The sequence below is a fragment of the Musca domestica genome, unplaced genomic scaffold, assembly GCF_030504385.1.
Source record: "Musca domestica strain aabys unplaced genomic scaffold, Musca_domestica.polishedcontigs.V.1.1 8, whole genome shotgun sequence".
NCBI classification, from domain to species: domain Eukaryota; kingdom Metazoa; phylum Arthropoda; class Insecta; order Diptera; family Muscidae; genus Musca; species Musca domestica.
The window spans coordinates 2,272,523-2,294,560 of NW_026712409.1; the positions used below are offsets into that span (position 1 = coordinate 2,272,523).

The 22,038-nt window shown below is 34.5% G+C and overlaps 1 protein-coding gene across 6 annotated transcripts in view; it reads left to right on the top strand.

Annotated features, from left to right (window-relative positions):
- The window catches only part of LOC101897946 (solute carrier family 12 member 6), an 83,705-nt gene extending 62,565 nt beyond the window's left edge, over window positions 1-21,140 (top strand). For 4 of the 6 annotated variants that reach the window (XM_005176444.4, XM_005176443.4, XM_059130758.1 and 1 more), the window contains 18 exons: window positions 467-569; window positions 2,306-2,411; window positions 2,570-2,699; window positions 8,179-8,297; window positions 8,396-8,478; window positions 8,550-8,685; window positions 8,901-9,057; window positions 10,550-10,809; window positions 10,886-11,138; window positions 11,206-11,568; window positions 11,644-11,830; window positions 11,918-12,133; window positions 13,016-13,123; window positions 13,917-13,949; window positions 18,590-18,682; window positions 18,815-18,930; window positions 19,001-19,140; window positions 20,970-21,140. In XM_005176444.4, the coding sequence (XP_005176501.1) occupies window positions 467-569; window positions 2,306-2,411; window positions 2,570-2,699; window positions 8,179-8,297; window positions 8,396-8,478; window positions 8,550-8,685; window positions 8,901-9,057; window positions 10,550-10,809; window positions 10,886-11,138; window positions 11,206-11,568; window positions 11,644-11,830; window positions 11,918-12,133; window positions 13,016-13,123; window positions 13,917-13,949; window positions 18,590-18,682; window positions 18,815-18,930; window positions 19,001-19,140; window positions 20,970-21,061 (2,695 nt within the window). In that variant the 3' untranslated portion in view covers window positions 21,062-21,140. The remainder of the gene's footprint in view (window positions 1-466; window positions 570-2,305; window positions 2,412-2,569; window positions 2,700-8,178; window positions 8,298-8,395; window positions 8,479-8,549; window positions 8,686-8,900; window positions 9,058-10,549; window positions 10,810-10,885; window positions 11,139-11,205; window positions 11,569-11,643; window positions 11,831-11,917; window positions 12,134-13,015; window positions 13,124-13,916; window positions 13,950-18,589; window positions 18,683-18,814; window positions 18,931-19,000; window positions 19,141-20,969) is intronic. The other 2 variants (XM_059130759.1, XM_059130760.1) reach the window with 2 other exon arrangements.
- The last annotated feature ends 898 nt before the right edge of the window (window positions 21,141-22,038 follow it).

The window sequence follows — 22,038 nt, forward strand, 5'->3', positions numbered from 1 at the left end:
ATGACCCAATAATGTATATTCTTGGTCAAAATAAAATTCTAAGTCGATTCCTTTGTCGATTTGTCTGTCTGTATCTGTTGAAATCAAGATTTGTATGGAAGGTATCTAGGATGATCCCACGTTTGGTTATAGCCCCCAAAGGACGGCTAATGCAGCTGTCCTTAAATAAAATTCGATCTATATATTTTCTCATATTGGCATAAGTACCATGGAGATTTGCTAATAGATTTAAAGCTATTTAAAGGCCCCAGCCATATCTTAAAGCCAAAGTGGCTGCAATTGCATTATTTGACATGGAATGCCTCCAAGTTATTAGTTTGTTGAAGATTCCAGTCACACCTATCCTCAAATTTTAGGGATTTTGAGGTCAACCCGGTTGGGGTCATAATTGAGAACCAATATTTTTTTTTAATTTATACTTTGATTACTTTTCAATAATTTTTAATAATTTCCTTATCATTTTCAGATCCCTGGGTCCTGAATTTGGCGGTGCTGTGGGAATGCTGTTTTATACGGGTACAACTTTAGCGGCTGCCATGTACATTGTGGGTGCTGTTGAAATTGTCCTGGTGAGTTCGCCGTTTTTAAGGTTTTTTTGCAGGACAAATTTATTAATTACGGGAAAAAATCCAGAAGTTTATGAAAGTAGAGCTAAAAAGAAGGCACGTATGACCTAAAGCGGGGCAATTACCACACTTTTTGAATATTTTCGATCAAAGAATTCTAGAATCTACGTATTTTTGGTATAAAGTGTATTAGGCAACATTGCAGAAGAAAATACGTGCAATACATTGCTCAAAAATTTAAGCCTTAAGTCAACAAAAGGGGTTTTTTTGGTCCGATTTTTAAAATATGTTTTAAAACTCCTTGTAAACAGCATCATAGCAAGTTAAAATATTTTACAAAATTATTTTTCATAGAATTCTACGATAGGTCCTAGAAGACGACAAAAGCCTATATCTTATCTAAACGCCAAGAATTCATTTAAATTTTAAAAAGACATTTTGGGGTTGAAGCCGTACTATGTGTCAGTTTGTGCAAAAATCTCCAAGAAAGCCTCTTTTTCTGAAGGATGACGTCAAACACAAAAATATTCACTATCTAATTTTACTCTAAGTCACCAAAGAAAAGGAAGTCTCTAATTCCATGGTATATCAAATAAATATTTGATTCAATGTTCCAAAAAAAGCGAAAACACGTCCAATTTTTTAACCATTTTTCCTCGGACTTTTTTGTAGCTAACGCCGGAAAGTAACATAAAATTCCGTTTTAGGCGAAAGGTGTCAAAAAAAGAATTATTCTATACAAAATTCCGCTATAAACCTCAGAATAAACCCCATGTCTAGGTACTACAGTTTTTATAAAAAAATGCTACGATCCAGTTAAAGGGCTGTTTTTAATCAAAATTTAGGAAAAAAACAAAAATATCCCTTTTTAACTCACTCAAGGGTAAAAATTATCGACCAAATATTCCTCGTATTTTTATCTGCAATATTGTTGCACAGCCTCCGAAAATTTCCAAAAGTACGTACCTTTATTTTAGTTACTTTGCGGTGACGTTTTCAAAACGCTGATACACGTGTTTAGCTCTACTTTCATTATCTGCTAAATTTTCCCCGTCATTATTGGAAAAAATAAAATTTGCCAAAACTATTATTATTAAAAAATATTGTTATTATTATTATCTCTATGATTATTGCTACTGTTATTATTATTGTTATTATTATTATTATTATTATTATTATTATTATTATTATTATTATTATTATTATTATTATTATTATTATTATTATTATTATTATTATTATTATTATTATTATTATTATTATTATTATTATTATTATTATTATTATTATTATTATTATTATTATTATTATTATTATTATTATTATTATTATTATTATTATTATTATTATTATTATTATTATTATTATTATTATTATTATTATTATTATTATTATTATTATTATTATTATTATTATTATTATTATTATTATTATTATTATTATTATTATTATTATTATTATTATTATTATTATTATTATTATTATTATTATTATTATTATTATTATTATTATTATTATTATTATTATTGTTATTATTATTTTTATTATTATTATTACTATTACTATTGTCTTTATTTTTATTATTATTCTCATTATTATTTTTATCATTTTTATTATTATTAATTTTATTATTATTCTTATTATTATTATATAATTTTTGGTGTTGTGTCCCGTTTTTCCAAACCGACACCTAAAATGTGTGTTTTCCATGGTTTTTTTTCTTTTCTATCCCCCCACAGACTTACATGGCGCCATGGGCCTCAATATTTGGCGACTTCACCAAGGATGCCGATGCCATGTACAACAACTTTCGGGTTTACGGCACTGGACTGCTCTGTTTCATGGGTAAATTGAAATTGAAAGAATGAAAAGAAAAAAAATACGAAATTATTGCCACTTTGGTACACGAATTGATTTCTTTGTTTCAAATAACTGATACTATTTTGGACTTTTTTCCCTTCCCCCACCACGCATCTGCGATGGGCTTCTTCCCTTCCCTATAGGTTTAATTGTCTTCCTGGGTGTAAGATTTGTTAATAAATTCGCTGCCGTGGCCTTGGCCTGTGTTATATTTTCAATAATCGCCGTTTATGTCGGTATTTTCGACAACATAAATGGCAATGAAAAGCTTTAGTAAGTATTATTCGTCAAAAAAAGAAGAGAGCAACAATTGCAATAACAACTACAAAAATAAATGAGTGAAAGAGAAAAACAGATACAAAATGTATTTCAGACACATGTACAACTACTTCTTGCCACGCTCATTCACACACAAACACACAAAACAATACATACCTTGACACACACACACACATACATAGAAAGGACACGCTTTTTTGGATAACAATCCAATCACTTTGAAAAAGAAAAAAATAACAAATACAGCAACACTCCTCACATGAACTGACTAATGGACGACAAACACCTTCCTACCATCCTTGAACTTAATCAGGAGATTACAGCCTTTGTACCCAAACGTAAAAAAGCAACAAGCATTATTAGCCACCCTAATGTTTGCGGTCATTGATTGGAACTTTGGCATTTTGAAAGTTGTATTTACCAGACCACAGAGCCCTCCATCAAATATCATAGTTACCACTCATACACATACACACTGCTACATATGTGTGTGTGTGTGAATGTACATATATTAAAAGTTTCCTCTACACCCAAAAGAAAAAGAGTTACACACGTGTCGAGGTAATGAAATGAAATGGTATTCTGTTTTTATAGGGAGTTCATTAGATTCGTATTGACAGTATCCTCAAAACCAATATTGTTTCTATTTTTTATTTTTGTGTACACATGCATATGCGTATTGTAGCATACTTTTAGTCTGTTTGAGGTTATATTTGAACAATGGTCTATAAATAGCATTCTTTTTAAATGTGTAGAGGAAAAACAGGGAGTTTAATAAGGATAACAGAAAATGTTATTGTGACAAGGAGGAAAGTGGTGCGGGATAGTGTTTATGAAAGAAAGTATGTACTAATAATGCTGTTTATTTAAGCAAATTCAGAATACCGAAAAATAGGAGAATCCATTATGAGAGAGGTAAACCTAAGCATTCAAAGCAATCATTCTGCATCGTTTTATACCCTCAGCCCTATGGCTAGAGAGGATATATATCATTTGATACGGCCAAAACAAAATCGAAATAATGGTTTTAGACTCCAGGTATCCTTGAACCAAATCCGTTTAAGAACATTTGGAGGCGATGTCCGTCTGTCTGGCTGGCTGGCTGGTGCGCACTATAACTCTCGAAGGTTGTAACCGATTTGATCGAAACTTGGTACATCTTAATATTAATGTCAAACTTAGATCGAATTCGGAGACGGGTAATATTGGTCCACTCCTTCTGGTAACTCCCACACAAAAGGTCAACATTTTCAAAAAAAATTATTTACTGCACAAGAAGAGAAAGGATAATCCGATTTTGCTCCAACTTTGCGAATCCTAATATTTACATCAGTGTTAGGTCAGGTGCGAAAATGGACAATATCGCTCCACTCCATCAAGTACCTCCCACACAAACGGGTCAATATTTGAAATTATTATAACTCTTATAAAATGTGATGTGAGATTCCGATTGTCTTTAAATTACACACCTCATAATATTTTTACTAACCGAAGGTCTGGTGTGAAAATGGTCCACTCCTTCTGGTACCTCCCCATAAAGGGTCAAAATTGTGAATGTTCATGGAGCTCATAAAACACGAAATTAACATCAGATTCCATTCAGACATGACACATCTCAATATTTCCATAAGCATAAGATCTGTCATAAAGATGGTAAAGATCGGTCCATTCCTTCTGGTACCTCCCCCACAATGATTCAAATTTTTGAATAACCCAATCGATCATAAAATCCAAAATAAGCTCCGGTTCTCTTCACATTAAATACATCACAATATTTTAACTAATCCTTGTCTGAAAATGGAATATAGCGGTCCACTCCTTCTGGTACCTCCCCCATAAAGGTTCAAAAATGTGAATATTCATCAAGCTCATGAAACGTGAAATTAATCTCCGATTTCATTCGGACTTAGTACATCTCAATATTTCCATCAACAGAAGATCAGTTATAAAGATGGTAGAGATCTGTCCATTTCTTCTGGTAACTCCCCCACATAGGGTTCAAGATTTTGAATAACAAAACACTAAAGAAAGCGAACTCAGCATCCAACACTCTTGAAATTTCACACATCCAAATATTTTTGCTAACGCGAGATCTGTTGTGAAGATGATATATATCTGCGAAACCCTTCTGGTAACTCACCCTAAAGGATCACAATTTTTAATGCTTATATCTGTCATAACTTGCGAAACAACTCACAATTATTGCTATATCCAAAATAATTCTCTTAATCAGAAACCTGATGTGAATATGGAATTTATGATTCATGATTGCACAAGCCATTATTTTTATGTGCATTAGATGAGGTATGAAAATGGAAAACTTCGGTCCGCTATATATGTTACTTCATATATTTCCACATTATCCAAAAAATTGCACATATTTCATATAAAGTATAGGATGTAGTCGATATAGTCCAAATTTGGCATGTTGTAATATTTTTTATCAGTCTTAGGTCAGATACGAATTGGTAAACCTCCTTTATAGGTCACCGAAATTATGAGTATAATATTGTTTTCCATAAGGTTATCAACCCAACAAGTCTCAATATTTTAACTCTGCAATGTTCCACTTTTATACTTCAATGTCTGTGGGGAAGTAGTTAATAAGGATACGTAAGTCGACTTTTGGTATTGAAAATCCAAGTCAACGTTTAAATGTGACAAAATCAATCATTTTTTCAGATAGATCAGATTTTTGCGGATTATCCCCAATCTGGTTTGGTAAAATAAACAACATTTGCCCTATTCCATTTCAATGGCCGAGATATGTCGCGGAAAAACATAATTTATATAAAAAAAAATAAAATACCTTAGGTTCTCAAATCATGTGCGAAAAATACATTTTTGTCTGATTCAAAAAATTCTGCCAACAGCGGCAGCACCTACGTACGGTTTAGTGACATTTCTTAGAGACCAGGAATTAATTATACCATAGAATAAAAAAAATATATATATTCAAATCAACTACAACAGTAAGTATTTTTCGCGACTCGTAAGTTCCGCATTTGGGCTGGAAATTATTGAAAATAAGTGAATTCAAAATAATTATTTCCAATTTAAGCACGTGTTTTAAAATTTGCACCAATTTCAGATACAATTATCCCCAAATGTTTCATTTCATATGCTTTCAATTTAATTCCGAAAATTAGACAACTCAAATCGATATTTCATGCTAACATTAGAAAAGAATAACAAAAAATTTAATTATTTGTTAAAAAAACCAAAAATATTTTTCTTTTGCTTTCATGCCGTCATTGAATAAATTCCGTTACAAAAGCTAATTTTGCATGCTTTGAAGCTTAGTTTAGAATCGAAATGAAAATAAAACTTCCATTCAATGCCATATTTCAATCTATTATAGGACAATGTTAGGATACTTCTTTTCAGCAGGTACAAAGGATTCACAACAAACAACACAGAAAAAAAACAAACTCTGAGACTTTGGAACATGATTCTGAACACTATTATCAAATCAAAAAAATTAACATATAAATATTTATAAAAAAAAAAAAACTATAAGAAATGAAATTACAGACCCTCAACAAAATAAAAACTTGAACCTAAAATTTCCAAATATATTACTTTTAACTATTTTATCCAAATTATAAGTTTAACAATATATTAATGTCAAAATGATGAAAATTAATAATTCCGTTGTATATTCAGAAATCAGATTTGTAAACCGGCCTTTAATCAATATAAATATCTGTTATTTATTATTATTATTTGATATGAGGTTATCTTGAATTAATTGTAACATGTAAAAAATAAGTCCTAAGGATACGAACATAGACTCTACAGGGTGAGATAAAAAACTGCAACAAAGTCAAACGCCATAATTTTGACATTTTTTTTCAAATTTTATTGAATGAATGAAAAAAATGTCGGAAATAGCATCACATTTTAGAATATGTTTAGATTTGTTCGAATTGGTCACCTTTGGCACGAATTATGGCCTTTAAACGGTCAATGAAACCGTCCCACGCTGCCCGAATGTTGCTCTGCGGTATTTGGGCCCATTCCCGGCGAAGCGCTTGCTTGAGGTGATCGAAACTTTTGTATTATTTAGTGCCAACCTTGCATTCCAAAATACTCCAGACCAAGTCCAACGTCCAACGGATTTGTATCCGGAGATTTTGGTGGCCATTCTGCGCTGGAAATGAAGCGAAGAACCTCATTTTGTAACTATTCTTGGCTGGCGCGTGATGAGTGCGATGGTGCTGAGTCCTGTTGGCGTTGCGTGACCAAGGTTTTAATACACCCTCCAGAATATTTTTGCGATAATGTTGGGCATTTATTCTGATGCCACGGTCGATTAATACGAGCGGAGAGCGACCATCGGCTGTTATGGCGGGCCACACCATCACCATGGTCGGCGCTTGAGTTCTGGTGGCCAACTGAGGGTGCACATTTTCAGCTGACCTCTTTGGCAAGTAAACACTATCATATTGTTTGTTTGACAGTTCGCCACAAATTTGGCAGTTCGCCACTTTCGGCCAAGCGAAGCAACTCTTTAGCTCTTTTTAGTCTATTTTCTTTCTGTTGCGGTGTAAGCTCTTGCTCTTCTCGGAATTTCAATGGCTTTACCCCGAGCTAATTTTTCAATATTTGCCGAATGGAAAATTGCGATATGTTCAGCTCACGAGCCATTTTTCGGCCACTGCGACGCGGGTTTCGATCAAGTCGCTTTCTTTACTTTTCGAACCACATCTGCTGATGTTGCTGTTTTCTTCCGCCCATTTCCTTGACGTCGGACTACGCTAGAAGTATCACTGTAACGAGCGGTGGCACGAGATCTTTTCCCATTTAAATTCTGGAGTGCTCTATCGATAGCCCCTTGTGGTTTTCCTGCCAAATATAAAGAAATCCAACTATCACGCTTAAATTCCATCACGAATAACTGTACTTCTGGAAAATTCTCACCAAAATGCTTTTGTACGCTTGCAAACAATATAATCAGGTGTCACTGGAATAATTTTAATAGCTGTCGGACGAGTGGCTTAGAAATGACAGCAGTCTGAAGTTGGTTGCAGTTTTTTCATATCACCCTGTATATACTTTATTGGGTCCATCCGTAATATTTCAAGGAGTTACAAACTGAATGACAAAGCTTATATACCCTCCATAGAATGGTGGAGGATATTAAAAAGTAAAAGTCATCTCTAGAACGGTGTTTGAGTTTTGGTCTCTTTTCATTTTCATACGAGATAGACGAGTCGATTATTTGTTGAAGAGAATAATCGAAAAACTAAAATATTGACCCTTCAACATTAATTTATTTCTCTTTTCTAAATACCTCAAATATTTGAACTATTATCCCTCCATAAATCCCAGGTCTTTGTTTTGCGGGTCTGTAATTTCATTTAAAAATCTGATTTTTCACAAAATTAAAAATCAAAAAAAAAAAACATCTCCCCAAAATTTGTCTAAAATTTCACACCAATCTATTCCACACGTTGATTTTGTTGTACAGCATGTGCGTGCTCGGAAATCGTCTACTCAAAGATATACACATCGACAATTGTACCAAAGAAGACACTGTGCTCTCCGATCTATTCTGTCCAGATGGCAAATGCGATGAATACTACATGAGTAAGTGTCAGACTAACCACTGAAAAAAAAAGAAATCCCGTAAATGGTTCAATGACAATTTCCAATTTTCTTCCATTTCCCGCCCCTCACTCATTTAGCCCACAATGTGACCAAGGTCAAGGGTATCAAAGGTTTGTCCAGCGGTGTATTCTATGACAATATTATGCCCTCATTTTTGGAAGTAAGTATTTGGTTGAATGATTCCCTCTCGAAGTATTGCAACTCTCTTTCCCCTTTCCTCCTCCATTCCAGCTTGGACAATTCATTGCCTATGGCAAAAATGCAACAGACATTGACAATATGGCTCCATCGACCTACAATCAAGTTATGGCTGATATTACCACCTCTTTCACCCTGCTCATTGGCATCTTCTTCCCCTCAGTAACAGGTTAGTATGGGGTTGGAGGGTCTAATTCAATTAAATCCATTTCGTGGGAGTGAATTTTTTTATGGCCATTAGTTGTGGTTAGCAGTGGCCAAAAAAAGCCGCTAATTTGAATGGCCAAATGTGTTTCAAATCTTTTCATGATTGTTTATGGATATATAATTAATATTGTTGTTGTTGTTTGGTTTTTTTTTTCCTATATCCTCACTAATTACTAGGCATTATGGCTGGTTCAAACAGATCAGGTGACTTGGCCGATGCCCAAAAGAGCATACCCATTGGAACAATCTGCGCCATTCTAACCACGAGTTCGGTGTACCTGTCGTGTGTTTTGTTGTTTGCCGGTACCGTGGACAATCTATTGCTAAGAGACAAGTAAGTATGTGCGAGAGGGAGGGGTGGAGGAGGGAGGGTCAAATCCATTAGTGAATTATTAAAATAAAACACTAGAATAATAAAACTTAGCGATATTTCAAATGTATTCGTGTTTCGAGTAAAGCGAAATAAGTGAGGTTTACCACTGAAAACAGGATCGAAAAGTTAAGATGGTTTTCTATGCAAGCAGTGAAACCCACAATGGTCCTGACTGGGGATATAGCATTATTAGGCTACTGCGTATAATTTATGGGTCTATAAGGATCATGGTTCAAATTAAATTTACAAAAAAATCTTAAATATTCGAAGTAATATTGCCTAAATTTTGCGACGAACACAAGAATCCATTCCGACGCCATTTCGAGGGAGATGCCCAACTGGAAAAAAAAAATATTTTCTATATAAAATTTAAGAAAAATGCCAGCAATATAGACATCTAGGAGCGGGCTTGGACTCCTGGGCCAAGCCAGCGTAAGTCCATCCTTCTATAGTAAGATAAAGGATATGCTTTTGTAATGACTCAAAATATCCTACCAAGTGTATATTTTAAATTTTAAGGCGATGCACTGTACAGTTCTGAAAAAATTCTACAATTTATGTCTCACCCGGGATCAATGATAAAAAATTTTCAAATCTGTATTTGTTCTGGAATATAAATTTTCACAAGTCATTATTCCCAGAGAAGGATAGCTCGAAATAAATTCCTAAAATTCCTAATGATTTTGCATTCAGTCCATATTTCTTTTATGAGACTGGATTTTTGGAAAATTATACTAAATTGTACTAAAAAGTACTAAATTGTACTAAAAAAGTACTAAATTGTACTAAAAAGTACTAAATTGTACTAAAAAGTACTAAATTGTGCTAAAAAGTCCAAATTGTACACAAAAATATATAGACATTTACTGTGTGGCTCTGCAAAAAGTTTTCAGAAGGACTTTATTGAAATTCGTACTGGGGGATGCGAAAAATACAGACAATTAAGAAGAGGGAAGAGCTAGAGCTGTGCGGGACATAGACTATGATGGAGTGGTGTAAAAAATATTATATTTTTGAAATGTTGATATCGAAAAAGAGGGGTAGGGGACAGGAAGTTCAAAGAGTAAAAAAGAAGCTAAGTTCGTCCGGACAGAACTTTTAATAGCCTCAACCATTTTGAAGGAACTTCACAAATTTCAAAAAAATTCGTAGAAAAATACCTCTCAAATGAAACCCCTTCGCTTATAAGGGGGTTAGGTTGTAGTACCCTTTTGAACTTCAACTACGAAATTTGAAACAATTCTGATTAATAATATCGGAATAAATAATATAAATAAAATTCTATGTCGATTTTTTCCGTCTGTCTGTCTGTTCGGCTCGAAAAAGTACGACAAATTTTACATTATATTCGAAGCGAACATTCAAGCCAGATATTTATGATTTTCCATTAGATTTCCTCAAACATATATTTCTGACTTCCGATTTTCATTTTTTCGATTGCTCTCAATTTCAGATTCGGTCAATCCATTGGCGGTAAATTGGTTGTAGCCAACATTGCTTGGCCAAATCAATGGGTCATCTTGATCGGTTCATTCTTATCCACTCTGGGAGCTGGTCTACAGAGTTTAACTGGTGCCCCGCGTCTGCTGCAGGCCATAGCCAGAGATGAGATTATACCATTCCTGGCACCATTTGCCAAATCGTCCAAGCGTGGTGAGCCCACACGGGCCCTGTTGTTGACTTTGTGCATTTGCCAGTGCGGCATTTTGTTGGGTAAGTAAGGGTCAGGAGTAATTGACCGGGAGTTAAAATCTAATTCCTCTCCACTTCCCCTCCCTCCCTCTATCAGGTAACGTTGACTTGTTGGCGCCTTTGTTGTCCATGTTTTTCCTGATGTGCTACGGCTTCGTTAACCTGGCCTGTGCTGTACAGACCCTGTTGCGTACACCCAACTGGAGGCCACGTTTCAAGTTCTATCACTGGTCTCTGTCACTTATTGGCCTTACATTGTGTATCTCCGTTATGTTCATGACATCCTGGTACTTTGCCTTAATTGCCATGGGAATGGCGGTTGTGATTTATAAATACATTGAATACCGAGGGTAAGTTGGCCACTGCAAGAGATTCCATTGCTAGTCGCCATTGCTAATGAATTGTCCACACCCTTAGAGCCGAAAAGGAATGGGGTGATGGCATCCGAGGTATGGCTCTCACCGCTGCCAGATATTCGTTGTTACGTCTGGATGAGGGTCCCCAGCACACCAAGAACTGGCGTCCACAGATTTTGGTGCTCTCCAAACTCAATGACAATTTCATGCCCAAATATCGCAAAATGTTTGCCTTTGCCACCCAGCTGAAGGCTGGCAAGGGTCTGACCATTTGTGTCTCGGTCATACAGGGTGATCATTCGAAGATCGGCTCACGGGCCGTAGAAGCCAAACAGGCTCTGCGCAAGCTAATGGACGACGAGAAAGTTAAAGGATTTTGCGATGTCTTGGTGGCCAAGGAAATCGGTGAGGGTATTAGTTCAGTGTAAGTACCCTCCCGTCGGGAGATGAAAGTGAGATAAAAATAGGAACGTGATAATAAAATCACCTCCAATTTTAGGGTTCAAACAATTGGTCTGGGTGGCATGAAACCCAACACCGTGATTGTGGGTTGGCCCTACAGCTGGCGCAAGGATGGCGTGCAAAGTTGGAAGATCTTCATACAAACGGTGCGCACTGTCGCCGCCTGTCACATGGCCTTGTTGGTGCCAAAGGGTATTAACTTTTTCCCCGAATCAAATCACAAGGTAAGCTCATCGAAAGGGGGATCTGGTTTCCTTATTCTATTAAATTTTCTCTCTCTCTCTCTCTCTCTCTCTCTCTCTTCCCCTTAGATTGGAGGCAACATCGATATTTGGTGGATTGTCCACGATGGTGGCCTTCTAATGTTATTGCCTTTCTTGTTGAAACAACACCGCACTTGGAGAAACTGTAAATTGCGCATCTTCACCGTTGCCCAGATGGAGGACAATTCCATACAAATGAAAAAAGATTTGAAAACGTTCCTTTATCATTTGCGAATTGAGGCAGAAGTTGAAGTTGTCGAAATGGTGAGTAAAATGATTTTTAACAATTGTTAACAGCTGTTACTGGAAGTCGTTCTGCAAGGGACAGCAATTCGAGAGAAAAATTCTCACTGAGAGCTTGCAAATTCTTGTTGGAAAAAATGTCTTCTTGCAATCACTTGAACCCCTCCTCGTCTATAATGGTTTTAGACCCTAAGTCTCTTCGCCCAAATACTTTTAGGACATTTGGAGTCGATCTAGCGATGTCCGTCCGTCTATCTGTCTGGCTGCCTGGTGCGCACGATAACTCTCGAAGGGAGTATCCGATTTGATGCAAACTTGGTACATTGTAATATTATTGTTAAGCTTAGATCGAGTTCGAAGATGGCCAACATCGGTCCACTCCTTCTGGTACCTCCCACACAAAACGTCAACATTTTCAATAAAAAATAATTTCCTCCCCATCATAGGATTCAAGATTTTGAAAAACAAAACGCTCAAAGAAGGCGAAATAAGCATCTAAATTCATTCATCAACCTGCTCGAATTTCCTCATGTGAAGATGATATACTCACAAAGGCTTACAATTTCCAATACTTATATCTGTCATGACATTCTTTGCAACTTGCTATATCTAAATATTTCCCTTAACCCGAAATCTGATATGAATATGTAATTTATCGGAATTTCTGTTTTCGCATAAAATTGGATATAAATGTTCGATTCCTTCAAATTTTGCACATACCAATATTTTTATCTGCATTAGATGAAATTGAAAATATGCCAATTTTTGAAAACTTTTTTAACGGAAAATAAAAAAATAATTCAAATCAAATCGAAGATGTTGAAATATTTTTCTGTCCAAAAATATATCTTATTTCTTCTTTCTAATATATTGTGTATTTTCTTTTTCTTTTGTCATTTCCAGATGAACAGTGATATATCAGCTTATACCTATGAGCGTACCTTGATGATGGAGCAAAGGAATCAAATGTTACGTGAATTACGATTGAATCGCACAGAGAAAACCAAAGTTGTATGTATTGCCCAAGAAACGAAACCAAAATTCTTTCAAAAAACGAAAATTGACAAATGTTTGAAAAAGTAAAGTCTTTGTCAAACCCCAAGATTGAAAATAAGGCTAGCATCATATATTTATATGTTTACACCTAAGAACCTTACTATTATAGATAACAAGGAATCTTATCTGCATATCGAATTTGTTCTGCTAAATAAGATAATTTTATTGGAATATTATTTTGGGTGAATTCAATGTCGATAAATGTTTTTCCGATTGAATGTGTCCAAAGACTTTACTTGTCTACCGTTGCGCGACACCCCCACGATCATTCCCCCCATGCATTATGCCATTATTACATTTGTTTAATTTCTGTTGGTATCCATTTAATTGAATTAATTTATTATTTATTCATTATTCAAATATTTATTTTGTCGTATCTCTCGAAAACTCATTGGATCAAAATATGCGTGTCATATTTTTTATTTACTTGTTTTTTTTCGGTTTTCGACATTGAGTTTGTATTCATTTTGTTTACAACAACACCCAACCAACCAACCAACCACCTACCCACCCACGCATACACACACACACTGAGCATTTGACACCTCAAAACACCAATTGTTCTTGTATCTCCCTCTCTTCTCTTTTTATATACCAAAAAAAAAATCAAAATGAAATTTATTTGTTTGTATTAATCTAACATCTATATATGTGTGTTTCTACAACTACCACTACTACAAAATCAAAACGAAAACAAAAAATATCAAAACAAAAATCCTTTACGACAAAAATATTGCAAATGGACCAGAAACCAACAACTGGGGAGGATAAAATACCTTTGGTAACAAAACAAAAACAATCTAATTCTGTTTCTTCTTCTACTACTACTACTACCACTTTTTGTTACTACTACCAACAGCAATGCCATCCATTCGTCCATCTGTTCATCTGTCCATCAGCCATCATCACTAAATGTTCAAAAAGAGAGAATCCGTTCGTGTTCTTTTTTTGTTTTGTTTGTTTGTTGTTGTTGTGTTTAGCAGTGCATTCGCAGCATTCCATCACAGGATCTTTATCAACATCGTCAACCCAACATCCATTCATTTATTTATTCATCCATCAATGGGGAGCATACTCTGCCAAACATCATTTGTATAAACAATCCATTATTGTCAAGCAACACACCTCCATCTTCACCGCCTTGAGTTTTAGCCAATGACTAAAACATTTTATTTTTCCATTTTTCTCTCTCATCATTCATAAATCTCTTTCTGCCATTTTAGTGGCAGTGTGGTTATGTGACAACACACTTTTATCATCGTCTCCTCCATTTGTCTTCTTGCAACGAACATTCATCATCATTACTTTAAAACCATTTTGCATATGCCTTCATATCTCTACAAAAACATTCTACATCCCTGTCACCGGAAATGGTTGCCCATGTCTGTCACTCATTACCGTCTATTGTCGTCCATGTATCACATTTCATAACTTCCATGGGGATTCTATATCTCTCTTTCTCTCTCACACATCATGCAAAAACCGTCAGTTATTGTTCAATGTTGGTTCTCTCTTCCTATCTATATTCCTCTCTCTCTCTCTGTCAAACTCTCTTGCTGTACTTATTTGTGCAAATTTTTATAACTGTTTGTGTATGTTGTGTTATTTAATCTGATCTGAGTGTATCCAAAGGATGTTTTTTTTTTTTGGGAGTTAATGGATTTTTTTTAGCATAGTACCCTTTATAAATGTATGTAAATTCAATTTAATAAGGTCGTACAGAAGGCCAACTCAAGCCACAGTCTTCTCTTGCTGTCAAACCTCTTCTACGAGGAATCAATCAAAAAAGTTAGAAGTTTTAAAGAAATCATTTTAAGAATTCATTTCAGATTTAAAAAATTGCGTTTTGACAACAAAATAGAACTTCTACTAGTCTTGCAAATAAAACGTAGCCGCATGAAGGATTTTTATTTTGTAATACGATTTGATATATTTAAGGAAAATCTTTATTAGCCGGTATAAAAGTTATAATGAATATTTTAGTAGCCATAATTACTCTAATAAAAATGTCATGGCAAAGATCAAACACCAAAAATTATTTATAGGGCTTCTAGAAGTGTTGATGCCTTTTTTCTAGGTACGGACGTACGAGCTTTGGTGATGACAAAAAACAACGGATTTGTTTTTGGTGCACCCTGCAAAAACTTGCACTTTAGGGATATATAGTTTTCAATTTCGATATTATCCAAAAGGACCAAACGTTGGAAATTGTTAATGAACACTTTTTACATGAGAAAAAAACCTGAAAAAAACTGTTTAACTCCGCCCTCTCAACAATTCTGGGCAAAACTCTGGCACTAAATAAATAAAAATATAAGAAAAATTGCAAGAAAAACTGAATAAAGAGGATATGAGGGAATATGATGATCTCCTTTATTAAACACAGGAGTGTACTTATCAATGTGAAAAAAGGAGGTTATCTTATTCTTGTCCGGTTTAATTTTTTTCTTCAAATTATTTTTCACAACTTTTTTTAGAGTTTCTAAAACATTGTCAAAAATTGGGAGAATTGATTCAAGGCTATATCTTAAGAATTTCTCCTACTTTACTAAGAGTATTTACAATATCGATCTTTAGCAATAAATATATCGCAAAAACATCGAATTAAATGACCATCGATATTTTTCCTACTACATGCCCAAAATTTTGACCGTTTTGGCAGGACATAACAGAAGCACTGGACCTTTCTAACCCATGAACAAATTCCAGACTAGTTAATCCAATAAAATCCTGCCTTCGTAATTTGTTAGAAAATTTATCAGTTGTCTTCTTGAGCGTCAACAAGGTTCAGAAATCTAGCTTTATATAATATATGTATTGCAATATAAAAATTTCTGGCCCCCGGTCCCGAGTGGTGGCTACAACCATAAGGAGTTTCATGATATTCATGAAATAAACGAACACGAATCTATTAGACAAGAAGGAAAGGACAAAAGTGGGGAAAGCTCGAAAATATGATTCTCTACACCACTTTGTATCATAAACTCCGAAAAGCTTGCTCGAATACGAATAGACAGTGAAACTCACTCGTAGTGGAGCTGGAGCCCCCCTAAGAGTAGCAAAAATAAATCGAGTATTCTCTATTTATTGATGTCACTGGGATAAGAACGCGAGCAAGCTTTGCTCATGTTCGAGTGGGAGTAAAATTCGTTGGAATTATATCAGTTTTTAATCGTTCCGAATAGTCTTTTAATTTCTGCCATTCCGTAACTAGGTGTATTTTCTCAATACACACCTGCATACGTAGCAGAAGCAAGATCAATGTCGCCAATTTGTACCTACAAAGCACATAATAATGTTTTTGCTTTGGTTGTTTTTGTACACTAAGTCCACCGTTTTACCTTCTTGGCTTTTATAGTCATAAAACCAGCGAACGAAATAATTTTCTTCGCTCGATTTCAAACATGAGTAAATCGCGAGTGCTCCCACATAAATAGAAAGAGAAGGAGTAAACTTTGTATAAAACTCGTACACTTCGAACACTCTCACTCGCGTATCAAGTCTTAAGATTCCGTAACAAATTTTGTGTTTATAGGGGGTTTAAGGTAAATAATAACTTTCACCAAAGTCTCATATCAACAAGCTGAAAAAGCCGAGTGACCATCCTATTCACCGAGATTAAGTCATGATATTGGTAGCGATAAGCAAATTTTGCAACGTTGCTATGTTTTCTTCTTTTTGAAAAGAGGACAATATGAAATTAAGACGATAGGGAATACTCCAGAATCGCTAAACCAAACCATGCATTTTTTACGGATTTGGTATGGTTTATATCGGACGGAACTTAAATGAGCTTCGGAGCTATGTCTTCATCTGAATCGGTTTCCGGCGAATTTAGCAGGAGTATTCCTAAGCTGTCCGTGAATTTTTGTAGCTCCTCATCTTGTAGCAATCAGCTGAACTGATTTCACAAAATTTGACCAATTTCTAGCATTCCTCTCTTGTGTCATAAAATTTTATTTTATTTTTCTTCGGATGATATTTCCAACTTGGTCCATTGTAACATGAAATCAGAGGGAACTATGTATGGCAGATATATCCAGATTATTTACATTTTAAATAAGTTTTAGGTATAAAACTCAATCGCAAGTTAGTATGGCAATCCTGCGGATACACTCTTTTGCACTGGCATAGATTAGGAAATGGCATGTGAGCAATGTTTATATATCAAAAAAATATATGGTTTTTTTGTTCGGACGTTTTTTTTTTTTTATTTTAAAATAAATTTAAAATTATTTTTTAGTTTAAACATAGTACGTTCACATTAGAGGATGTTACATTAAATATAACTCAAATAAATACTCATAAATGAGTTTAATTCGGAAAAAAGACTCTAATGTAAACATACTTTAACAATTGTAATAAACAATATCCGTCACTTTAAGGAAGAAAGAAATTTATAAAGCTTCGATGAATTTGATTGGCAATCATCGATTTATGAGAGAAAAATTACGTTTTTCTCGTGGCATTCTTAGAACATTGAGGCTCACGACGAGAAAGAACAAACTTCTCTTAAATAATTTATAGAACCAAACCAAAAGGTTTGCTTTATTTTTTTCACTGATTGAAAGATAATTTAACAAATATTAGAAAATTTTCTGTTAATCGAAGTTTCAATAATTAGCGTCGTAAGAGAACGAGCGTTCGACAAAAACATAGGCTAACGTAGGATTTTGTACAGCATTGCTTTGGAATGTGCTTTTGAGAGAAAAAACGCTTTTTAGGTATTTTTCTGTTTGCCTTCTGCAGCTCCGCCCAATGAGTGAATATTTTTTTCAAGCACTAATTGCCAATTTATCCTTGAAACTTACACTAAAATTCGATATTCTTAAAAATAAGCGGAATGTGTTATATCAAGCTTTACTAAAATGATGGCATCTGTCTCGATTTGGATTGCAGTAGTTTAAGGATTGATTTTTTAACTAAAAGAGCACACAAAGGATTACCCACTGAATTGAAACCTAAATGAACTCACATTATTCGGTTAATTTGAGGACCCCAAATTACTTTAGGAACAATTAATTTAGTTTAATTAATTTCGTTTAATTGGACAACAAAATTATTTATAAATATGACCAATCCTTAGTTAATTAAATAATTATTTATAAAGTATTTATGTATGTATGTATGATTTAATGCACACAAGTTTAATTTACAACAAATAATCAATAATGTTATGGAGAATTGTTTGTTTATTTAAAGCTTTGTTGATGAGATAGTCTTTAGTTTTCGTTTTATTTCCCAAAATTAGTTTATAGTTTGATTCGATTTTCTCTTTCTCTCTCTCTTATAATCTATACTATCTCTCTCTTCTATTTGTTATGTTCAAAAACAAAAAAAAAGAGAAATGTGAAACAAATGCACCTTAACAACAACAAAAATGATTTGTTTATAATTTCCTACTTTTGTTTAATTTTATAGGTACAAACAATAATCGATCATCATCATGAAAGTATGAAAACCTCATCCAAAGTGCGATTCGCTGATCCCACAGTAGAAGAAAAACACGAAAATGTCAGTTTTCCAAAAAAATTATCAAAATTTATTTTTATTGAAATTTAAACAAAAGAAGACCCCGCCTCCATTACCTAACTAATGTTGATGTTTTTCATTTTCTTGTCTTTTGTTTTGTGTTTTTGGTCACAGGAATCTAAGGACGATGAGAACAACATCAGCAAAGCCTACGAGGCGAATGGTGACAACCGGCAAAACGATGACGACGATGAAGATTCAAACAACGATAGCTACGTTGAAAAGAAACCGTACGTCTTGAGAGCTGACCACTGTTTTGGAATTTATTTAAAATTTATTTTTTCCTCCCTTCTTTTCCAGCGATGAAATGAACGTTCGTCGGATGCATACGGCTGTTAAACTTAACGAAGTTATTGTAAATAAATCACAAGATGCCCAATTGGTTATTATGAATTTACCTGGTCCACCCAAGGAAGTTAATTCAGCTCGTGAAAATAATTGCATCCTTTTCAAAACGACTAAAGAATTTCACAAAATTCAAGAAAAAAAGAAAACAATAACGAAAGATGGCAAGACATGTGTTGTCGGAACAAATGTAGAATCATGAGAGTATGACGATTTATTTTGTCAAAAAAAGAGTTGAGATATACGCTTTGAATTTTTATACCCTCAGCCACATGGCTAGAGAGGGTATATTTTATTTGATAAGGCCAAAACGTGACTCATAAAATTAACGGGTTTACACCCTAGATTCCTTTGCACCAAATCCGTTTCAGAACATTTGGAGTCGATCTAGCCATGTCCGTCCGTCCATCTGTCCGCCTGGCTGGCTAGTACACACGGTAACTCTCGAAGGGAGTATCCGATTTGATCCAAACTTGGTAAATCGCAATATTATTGCCAAACTTAGATCGAGTTCCGAGATGGACAATATAGGTCCACTCCTTCTGGTACCTCCCACACAAAATATCAACACTTTCAAAGCATATAATTTACTGCACAGAAAGAGAAAGAATAATCCGATTTTGTTCCAACTTTGCGAATCCCAATATTTGCATCAGTGCTACGTTAGCTGCGAAAATGAACGATATCGACCCACTCCATCAAGTACCTCCCCCACAAAGGGTCAAAATTTTGAATAATTATAACTTTTATAAAATGTGATTTTAGAGTCCGATTTTCTTCATATTTCGCACATCCCATTATTTCCACTAACACAAGATCTGCTGAAGATGGGATATATTGGTTCACTTCTTCTGGTACCTCCACCAAAAAGGGTCAAAATTTTGAATATTCGTTATATATGCGCTATAGGAAAACGTAGACCTAAATTTTCAATGTTCTGTCGCCGGAGATAGAACCCATTATGAACTAAAAATAGCAATTTTTAGACAAATCCGTGGAAAAATGTGAAATAAATCAGTAAAATACTGAATATCTGGAGGTACCATTATGTGGAGGCTATACGAAAACGTGGACCTAATTTTTCAATGTTCCGTTAGCGGAGCTAGAACCCATTACGAACTACAAACACCAATTTTTAGACAAATCCGTGGAAAAATGTTGTAAAAATCTTTAAAATACCGAATATTGGGAGGTACCGTTATGTGGGGGTTATATAAAAATGTAGACGTATACATACAATGTTTCGCCACCGGAGCTAGTCATGCAAATACCAAATTTTACACAAATCCGGGTAAAAATGTGGCGAAAATCATTAAACTACCGAGTATCGGGAGGTATCGTTATATGTCTCGCCACCGGAGCTAGAACCCATTAGAATCCGTGAAAAATGTGGCGAAAATCATCAAAATACAGAATATCGGGAGGTACTGTTATATGGCGGCTATCCTAAAACGTGGACCGATATATCTCGTCCGTTAAATAACAGACGGACAGACAGACAGACGGATATCGTTAAATGCCTTAGAATTTTATGCTGATTATGAACATATATACTTTATGGGGTCTTTTAGTACAGGATTTTTAGAAAAATTTAAAAATGGTAAAGTAGTAGATTCTTGCTGGTTCTGGAACGGAGTTTTCATTGGGTAAAATTACATACCTCAACATTTTTACATTTAAATGTAACATTCGGGGTATTAATTTGTGAACAAAACTCCCGACCCTGATAACATTCGGGGCATTAACTTGTGGACAAGACTCCCGACCCTGGTCCGTTCAAACATGTCTAGGCCATTCGTTATTATTTGCAAACCTATTTCTCTTTCTCTCTCTATTTATTCCAGCATTTCCAATGTCAGCCACCGAAATGGTTTTCCTTAACTCTTTCCGTTTGCGTTTTGCATTTTTTTTGTTTCGTTCACAGATATGGAATTTATGGAAGTTCTGACAGAAGGACTGGAAAAGGTGCTAATGGTGCGAGGAGGCGGGCGTGAAGTGATAACTATTTACTCTTAAGCAGTAAAAACCAAACAAAACAAATAAAAAAACCAAAATCCAAAAACAAAACACCACCCCAACAAAAACAAAACAAAAAGGAAACACAAAAGATCAACAAATGAAACAAACAACAAAAAAGATGATAACAACAATTTTGTAATATTTGAAACTTAGGCAACTTTTTGAATCAATTAATATTCGAGTAGTAATTCTAGGTAATAAATAATAAAATGAAACAACAAAAACAAAAAACAAAAAAACACAAAACAAAAAGTAAAATGCAATTAAAACTATTTTAACTTAATTTTATGTAAAAAGATAATAAAAAATGTTATAGTAAATAATAAAAAAAACAACAACAACAAAAACAAAACCAAAATTTAGTAAATTAAAACCCAGAAATGCAGTTTTTGTTTTGTCATGGGACACGATGAAGGAGGAGGGAGGGGGCTTGCGGCGTTATAAACACAATAGGACATTTTAAAAAGAATTCAATCCCATTTAGACGGACATTTCACAATAATTTCAATTTGTTCATCACTTACCGAGTTGAAATCCTCAATGCATCAACCTGAAATACAGAATCAAAATATCTCAATTATTTCAAAATTAAAACTGGAGAATGATAGTTGGAAGTATGGAACGATATACAAGAGTCGCTATGGGACTACTATATCGACTGGGAAAATGTTGAAATGTGAAATAAGATATATGTATTGAAATTTGTGATATAGACAAGTATGTTACCCTTTGTGGGGGCGGTACCAGAAGGGGCGAGTTGATAACTGTCAATTTAACACCAGATCTTGTGTTATTAAAAATTATGGAAAAAATGTTGTGAATTTGAAGAGATTTGGATGCTTATTTTGCATTTAATGAGAGTTATATTATTCAAAATGATGACCCGTTTTGGGGGAAGTACCACAATGACTGGCTCGATATATTCCATTTTCACACCAGATCATGTAATGATAGAAATATTGGAATGTGCCTCT